Raw genomic sequence first — 8,264 nt, 5'->3', positions numbered from 1 at the left:
GGCTTCATATACATTGCTTTTACTCCTTACAAAAATCCTGAGAGGTGAGTGTAATTAGTCACATTTTACAGATGAGGAGATTCAGGCTGAGAAAAGCTCAGAATGGTTAAGTAACTTGTTCAAGATTATACAGTAAATGAGTAGTGGGACCAGAATTAAAATCCTAGCCTGTCTACCTCCACAGCTGTTATTCTTGCCAGGATACCATACTTTTTTTTTTTTTTTTTTTGGAGATGGAATTTTTCCCTTGTCACCCAGTCTGGAGTGCCATGGTGCAATCTCAGCTCACTGCAACCTCCATCTCTTGGGTTCAAGCGATTCTCCTGCCTCAGCCTCCCAAGTAGCTGGGATTACAGGCGCCCACCACCACGCCCGGTTAATTTTTATATTTTTAGTTGAGACTGGGTTTCACTGTGTTGGCCAGGCTGGTTTCGAACTCCTGACCTCAGGTTAGGATACCATATTGCAGATGACATTTATGTAAGTGTGGTTTTCTATAGGCCCCATCATGTGGATGCTTCCAGGGCAGAACCAAAGCTGGGTTTCTGAATTTATCCTGCTTGGTTTTCCAGTGACCCCATTTCAACAGGATCCTCTCCGTTGCCTTTCTTTTCCTCTACTTCCAGCTCAGTCCCAGACAATTGGCTCATTGTCACCCTGATCTGCCTGGACATGCATCTCCACACTGCCATGTACTTCTTCCTCTGAATCCTCTCCCTGCTGGATATGGTCCATATCATCACCGCCATGCCCCAGATGTTGGTGCATCTTGTCATTCACTCTCAGGCCATCACCTTTGCTGGCTGTTGGTTGCAGATGTATGTGTTCGGTGTCTTGGGCCTGAGCGAGTGCATATTCTTTGCAGTCATGGCTTATGACCAATATGTGGCCATTTGCCACCTGCTGCGTTATACTGTCATCCTCATTTGGGACTGTGCACATGCCTTGATAGTTGGGACATGGGCCTGTGGTTTCTTCTCCCTGATTCATACCTTTCTCACCTTGAGGCTGCCATATTGTGGACCCAACACAGTCAACCACTATTTCTGTGAAGGCCCCTTGATACGGAGCTTGGCTTGCAGGGACACCCGCTTCATTAAGATGGCAGGTCTGGTCATCAGGGTCTTTATGGTTGTTGTCCCACTGTCTCTCATTCTGGCCTCCTACATTCATATTGCCCTGGCCATCCTCAAGATTAAGTCCACCCAGGGCCGCTGCAAAGCTTTCTCGACCTGTGCCTCCTCCCTGACCGTGGTCACACTCTTCTATGCTCTGGTCACTTTTTTCTACATGAGGCCCAACTCTAGCTATTCTCCTGAGCTAGGTAAGCAGATCTCATTCTTTTACAGTGTCTTCGTGGCTCTGCTCAACCCTGTGGTCTACATTCTGAGGAACAAGGACATTTAGCAGGCTTTTCTCAAAATGATGGGGCATAGTAGGGTTGCCTAGTGAACTGGGAGCCAGGAGAGGCCTGGGGTGGAATGTCCAATGTTGAAGAAAGGTACAGCAACTGTAATGTGCAACTAACATTGTGCATTTGAACCAACACAGTACTTGGTCAGTGGAACAAATGTGCATGAAACCAACATGGCTGTCTTGATCCACTTGCTTCATTGTGGTGCAGTAACAAACAAATCTGTAATTTCAGCATCTTACAACAGCAAAAGTTTATTTATTGCTCACATTCCATGTTAGTTGTAGGTCGGCTATGGCCTTGTGCAGTCTCAGATCCACCCTGAAGGAGAAGCCCTTATCTGGAACATGCCTTTCTTATGGCAGAGGGAAAGGAACAATGTCCAAAACAAATGATGACTAATAAAGCATTTCAGAAGTGATGCACACCTCTTGGCTCACATCCCATTGGCCAAAGCAGGTCACATGGTCAAGTGACGGCAAAAAGGCAGAAAGTATTTTCTTCCTGCAGAGAAGTAATGCATATCACAGGACAATGGATAGGCATGCATAGTTACTCTACAGGGAGGGCAGCAAATAACGGAGATAATGATATAATCTACCATAATACCACAGCAACCAATAGAATACATGTAACCAACATGGAACATGGTAACTGTGTGACATGGCGCATGGAAACAGTAGGGAGCCAAAGTGATTTAAGCAAAGTAGAACATATAAACAATATCTGCTGCCAACACAGAAAATTAAGATGATGGTATGTGAAACCAATACAGCCCACAGACCTGACTTGGTACATGTAATCAACGTGGTTCGGGGGGCTAACGTGGTATACTCTGCATTGTGTTGTGGAAAGACACAGAACTTGATGTTCAGTGACCTGGGTTCTAGTGCCAACCTTGCCAACTTGCTGTGTGTGTGACTTTGGGCTATTTGTTTCCTCTCTCTAAATCTCACTTCATTTATCTGTAAAATTAACACATTGAACATAAGGGTCCTCAAAGCCTGTTGTGTCTCTAAAATTGTATGCCACAATAGGCAGAGTAGGCATGGTGTATGAAACTCAAATGCAATAAATTTGTGAAAGTCCTCTGTGAACCATAAAATGAACAAGGAAACCATAGAAGAATAAGAATTGCTGCAGACCAGGCACAGTGACTCATGCCTTTAATCCCAGCAATTTGGGAGGCTGAGGTGAGAGGATTGCTTGAAGCCAAGAGTTTAAGAGCAGCCTAGGCAACAAAGTGAGACCTGCCCCCTGCCCCACCGATCTCTATAGAAAAAAATTACCTGGGCACAGTGATGTGCACCTATAGTCTCAGCTACTCAGGGGGCTGAGGTGGGAGGATCACTGGGGCCCAAGAACTTGAGGCTTCTTTGAGCTATGATTGCACCACCGCACTCCAGCCTGGGTTACAGAACAGGACTCCCATCTCTAAGAAAAAAAAAAAAGGGTTGCTGCTATGTGTGCTGCTCATCTGTAAACCACAATGGGCAGCATACCTAGCAGTGATTCATTCTTTTAAGATTTAAATGACATTGGACTTTCTAAGAATCTGTGATAGTTAATACTTAGTGTCAATTTGATTGGATTGAAGAATGCAAAGTATTGACCCTGGGTGTGCCTATGAGGGTGTTGCCAAAGGAGATTAACATTTGAATCAGTGGGCTGGGAATGGCAGACCCACCCTTAATCTGGATGGGCACTATCTAATCAGCTGCCAGCGTGGCTAGAATATAAGCAGGCAGAAAAATGTAAAAAGACTAGACTGGCCTAGCCTCCCAGCTTACATTTTTCTCCCATGCTGGATGCTTCCTGCCCTTGAACATTGGACCCCAAGTTCTTCAGTTTTGGGATTCAGACTGGCTCTCCTTGTTTCTCAACTTGCAGATGACCTATTGTGTGACCTTGTGATCAAGTGGGTTAATGTTTAATAATCTCTCCTTTATTTATATATATATATAGATAGATACACACACACACACCCTATTAGTTCTGTCTCTCTAGAGAGAACCCTGACTAATACAGATTTTGGTACCAGGAGTAGTTCTAGAGAAACATAATATTAAGGATAGAGTTCATTTGTTGGTTTTGGGGTTTCTGGAGTTGGCTGCTTAATATGATTAGACCCTAAACTATTAAAAGGACTCTACTTTTAATAGTATGGAGAACACTGATAGTCCTTGGTGTGAACTGCTTAGAGAGTTATGCAAAATAAATGCGATTGACACTCCTGATTCACCACTCATGAGAGGAAAGGAGTTTAGTGACTCTATACATAATACCTTTGAGCATATGTGGATAACCAAGGAACATAATGAAGCTGGTTGGTTGCTCATAAGTTCAGTGGACAAAGTGATGAAAGAAAAGATGAACTCAGGGATTCTAACTCCCAGCTTTAGAAGCAGATACTGAGCCTCAAATCTGCTAAGATTGCCCTGAGTGAGGGTCATATCTACTGTAGAGAAAGAGCTGAAATTGTGGAAAAACGGACACAAGCTTTCATCATGCAAGTGGCTGACCTGCAATGAAAGGTGCATGCACAGCCTCACTTGGTGTCTACTGGTAAAGCAAGGGCATTAATTGGAAAAGAATGAGACCCTACAACTTGGAATGGGGATGTATGGGAGGACCCTGATGAAACTGGGGACACTGAGTTTGTAAACTCTGATGGATCTTTTTTTGCCAGAAGAAACAGCTTCCCCATCACCAGTAATGGCAACATTCTCTCCAGACCCATGCTGCTGCCATCTGCCTTTCCACCTTTGTCTACAGAGATAAACCCTCTACTGCCTGAGGCAACAGTGATGGCCTCCCCTGAGGCAGTTGCTAAACAAGATAATGGTGATTCTCCTCAGGAACCATCCCCAACACCCATGTTTGCTTCTAGACCTATAACTAAAGTCCTAGCTGGCCCCTACAGGTGAGGTTGAGAGTGTGACCTATGAGGAGGTGCACTACACTTGAAAAGAACCGCTTGAGTTTTCTAATTTATATAAGCAGAAATCTGAAGAATAGGCATAGGAATGGATATTAAGGGTGTGGGACAATGGCGGAAGGAACATGGGGTTGGATCAGGCTGAATTTATTGATTTGGGTCCACTAAGTAGGGACTCTGCATTTAATGTTGCAGTCTAGGCCGGGTGCAGTGAGCTTCTTGGTGACAGTCCCAAGCTAACTAAATCCACAGCAGATTGAAATGTAAACAAATGCCAATGTTTTCATTTGTAATGCTAGTTATCCCTTTTCAAAGAGCAGAATGGCCCTTTTCTCTAAACCAGAATGGTCTCAGATATCTTCTTGGTAACTATAGATTTGAGGAAGAGAAGTAGACTATAAGAAGAATAGCAGCATCTATATAAAGCAGTGTCTATATAAAGGATTCAAGCACTGTTTTAAGAACTTTACCTTCTCACAACAATCCTATGAGGTGATGATTTGCTGCTACTAATGTCACCCAATTTTACAGATAAGGAAACGGTTTGGCTACCAAGTATAAACTCTTGATCACTATGATATGATTTAGGTAATGTTTTATGTGTGTACCCAGAGACCCCTCAAGGTATCTCTTCACCCCCGCAGGAGCTCACCTCTCCAAGGACCAGATGGATTAGGCAGCCTGGGACTCACATTCCCCTGGAAAATGCTATATGGACAATGGCCAATCCATGAACCCTATTCCTGGGGTCACTTTTCCTTTCTCCTGTGTTTCTTTAGATCTGTTTATGATTTTGTTTGAGATAAAAATAAGGTCACTGATCTGGAGTCCTGTGAGCCATCTTATCACAGCCGTCTTGAGTTTATTTAATATGTCAAAGTCATAATCTTCACTACCTTCCTATTGAGTACAAAGTACCCTCATTGACATCTGGTTAACTTGAATTTGTGTGTGTGTGTCTTTTTTTTTTTTTTTTTTGAGACGGAGTCTTGCTCTGCCACCCAGGCTGGAGTGCAGTGGCCGGATCTCAGCTCACTGCAAGCTCCACCTCCCGGGTTTACGCCATTCTCCTGCCTCAGCCTCCTGAGTAGCTGGGACTACAGGTGCCCGCCTCGTCGTCTGGCTAGTTTTTTGTATCCTTGTACACTCAGCCTCCCCATCTGCAAATGTTGATGATGCTTTGTGCCAGACCCTTTGCTGAGCCCTGGGGAAATGAATCAAAAGTACATTCTACTTGGCGCTCTGTCTACAGTTGGGTCTTTTGATGGTTGAGTCTAGCCCAGATTCTGGAGCCATCAGCAAGTCTACACCAGGTACTTACCTTTACACATCATCACCCTTAACCATCGGTCAATGGTTCCTGCCTGGGTAACATGGCCACAGATCCTGTGATTTCAGATCTGGTTGTGGCTTTCTGTGCTCCAGTGGTCTCACTCAGGGGCCCTGCCCCAGCCTGTTACTTTGAGGAAAGCCTTCTTCACATCTTTGTTTCTGAGGCTGTAGACTATGGGGTTGAGAAAGGCAGAGATGACATTGTAGAACAGAGCCAGTATCTTGTCCCTCTCTGGGGAGGCATTGGCCCCAGGGTTCATGTACATAAACATGGCTAGTCCACAGAACATGGTGACCACAGTGATGTGGGATGCACAGGTGGAGAAGGCCTTGAGTCCACCCTGGGCTGAGCGGATTTTCAAGATGGTGGCAAAGATGCAGACATAAGAGGACAGAATGAAGGAAAGAGGTACCAGGAGAAGGATGAAGCCCAGGATGAAATCTACTTGGTCACTGAGGGACGTGTCTGCACAGACTAGCTTCAGAACAGCAGGGACCTCACAGAAAAAGTGGTTGATCTCATTGAGACCACAGTAGGGCAGGCACATGGTGAAGACAGTATAGACTAGGAAACAGCTGACACCCCACAGTCCACAAAAGACTACCATTGTTCCACACAGCCATGGGCTTATCATAACCTTGTATCTGAGTGGGTAGCAGATGGCCACATATCTATTATAAGCCATGACAAAGAACAGCCAGCCTTCAGTGATTCCCAAAACCAGGAAGATGTACATCTGGGACACACATCCAACATAGGAGATAGTTTTCTTCTGGCAGACCAGATGCACCAACATCTGGGGCACAGTAATGGTAACGTAGCTCATGTCCAGCATGGAAAGGACACTAAGGAGGAAGTACATGGGTGTGTGGAGGTGGGAGTCAAGGTGGATCAAGATGACAATGAGCCCATTGCCCACAAGTGTAGAGAGGTAGAGGAAGAGAAAGATGTTGAAGAGGATTGCATTAATTCGGGAATCCCTGGAGAAACCCAGAAGGATGAACTCAGACACGAAGCTGTGGTTATCCCAGGAGAAGTCATCCATTCTCCTTCAGCTGCAGAAAGAGGAATGGAGCTACTAGTGGTCCAGTTTAGAATGCATATTCAGGTACCAAAGTAATTCTGTTGCTGGAAAGGCCAGTGGTTATTTAGATTCTACTTACGATTAATGTCAGTCCAGAGACTGAGGCCTACCTGGAGTGAGGCTAAATTTGGGAAGGGGAGGGAAATCTTCATGGAATATTCAGCTTCTCAGGCCAAAGTCTCTTCTCAGAACTCACAAAGTCTCATTTCCTTCCCTTGCATCACCCCAGCAAGGTCCCTTATTTTTCTCTCCTTCAGGAGCTACCATCATATATTGTATTGCTTGAGGACTCTTCTCCCTAGTCCTGGCTGTAGAGAGGGATAGTGAATACATGAAACTCTCCCCTCCCTCTTCTCTGGAAATGAGTGTTAAGAACCCTTTCCTCTGGTGCCTTAAACTTTTTATTGCTATAGAGAAATAGGGGAAGTCAGAAATGTGGGAAATACTTATGGCTCCTTAAATGTAAAAGTTCTTAAAAAATTTTACCTATGTCTGTGTTTCTTGACTCTTCTGTGCCTCTAGAAGCTTTTTCATATCTGATTTTATTTTAGATGGAGTTGCTTACCAACTGCTCTTCCTGGCCTTACATATACCTGATGGGAAAGGTCTACCTGCTTGACTGTAAAAGTTGACTATTCAAAGCAGAATAATAGCTGTCTTCATTGCTTAAAGGCAGCTCTGGCATCTCTGAATCCCTCCAGCCTGGTGGGAACACCCCTCCCAATGATAATTCATCCCTTTCTCTCTGAGATTTATAATTGGCAGAAAGCCCAGGATAAAAACTGTGCCTGAGTTTAGTTTATACCTTCAGAGATGAAAGCTGAGTCCCTTGTTCATGGTGCCATAGAAGGTGATGTTTTCTAGTAGAGGAGCATGGGATTTGGAATCAGAACACTTGGCCTCAGGTCTGGGTGATTCTCCTGAGGCCCTGTCTGTGTAATTTAATCTTGAGCTTTAGTTTCTTTCTTTGTGAAATGGGTATAATACATATCAGGGGGATATCTGTGAGAAGTAGTATGTGATATGCATGAAGTACTTAGCAGTGTGACTAGCACGGAGAGGGAGCTCAATAATGTTAGTTCCCATCAAATGCTCTTCCTCATGGTATCATTCGTTGATTGGTCAACAAAACTGATTGAACACCTCCTACCTATCAGACCCTGTTCCAGCTACTGGAGAGATAAGGACAAACAAGGACAATGACAAGGTACATTTCTAATTCTTAAGGTGGTAGCAGTCTAGTTGAGGAAATACAGGAATAGATACACAAACCTGTGTGTGGGGAGCCCACAAAAGGAGCATCTGGACCAGGCTTTCGGTACCAGACTTCCCCGATAATAGAACACTTCATACGAGTCTTGAAGGACAAGCAGGAATTAGCCAATAATTCAAGAAAGAGTTTTGCAAACAGATAAAGCAGCAGATGCAAAAGGCCATAACCAAGGGAGAGCTTTGTGCAACCAGGAAGCGCAAGTGATAAAGTCTGAGGCCAGGC

The 8,264-nt window shown here is 44.5% G+C and overlaps 1 protein-coding gene and 1 pseudogene across 1 annotated transcript; one reads left to right on the top strand and one right to left on the bottom strand.

The window, feature by feature from the left end:
- Positions 1 to 508: 508 nt before the first annotated feature.
- Positions 509 to 1,449, top strand: LOC111548722 (annotated as a pseudogene).
- A 4,333-nt stretch (positions 1,450 to 5,782) lies between these two features.
- Positions 5,783 to 6,730, bottom strand: LOC111548677 (olfactory receptor 13-like). Its single transcript, XM_023221224.1, has one exon. It carries the CDS (start codon positions 6,728 to 6,730, stop codon positions 5,783 to 5,785), a length of 948 nt encoding a protein of 315 aa, XP_023076992.1.
- Positions 6,731 to 8,264: the final 1,534 nt, after the last annotated feature.

The sequence above is a fragment of the Piliocolobus tephrosceles genome, chromosome 1 (assembly GCF_002776525.5).
Source record: "Piliocolobus tephrosceles isolate RC106 chromosome 1, ASM277652v3, whole genome shotgun sequence".
NCBI classification, from domain to species: domain Eukaryota; kingdom Metazoa; phylum Chordata; class Mammalia; order Primates; family Cercopithecidae; genus Piliocolobus; species Piliocolobus tephrosceles.
Note: the sequence above shows the minus strand (reverse complement) of the source record. Positions and strands in the feature narration are given on the sequence as shown.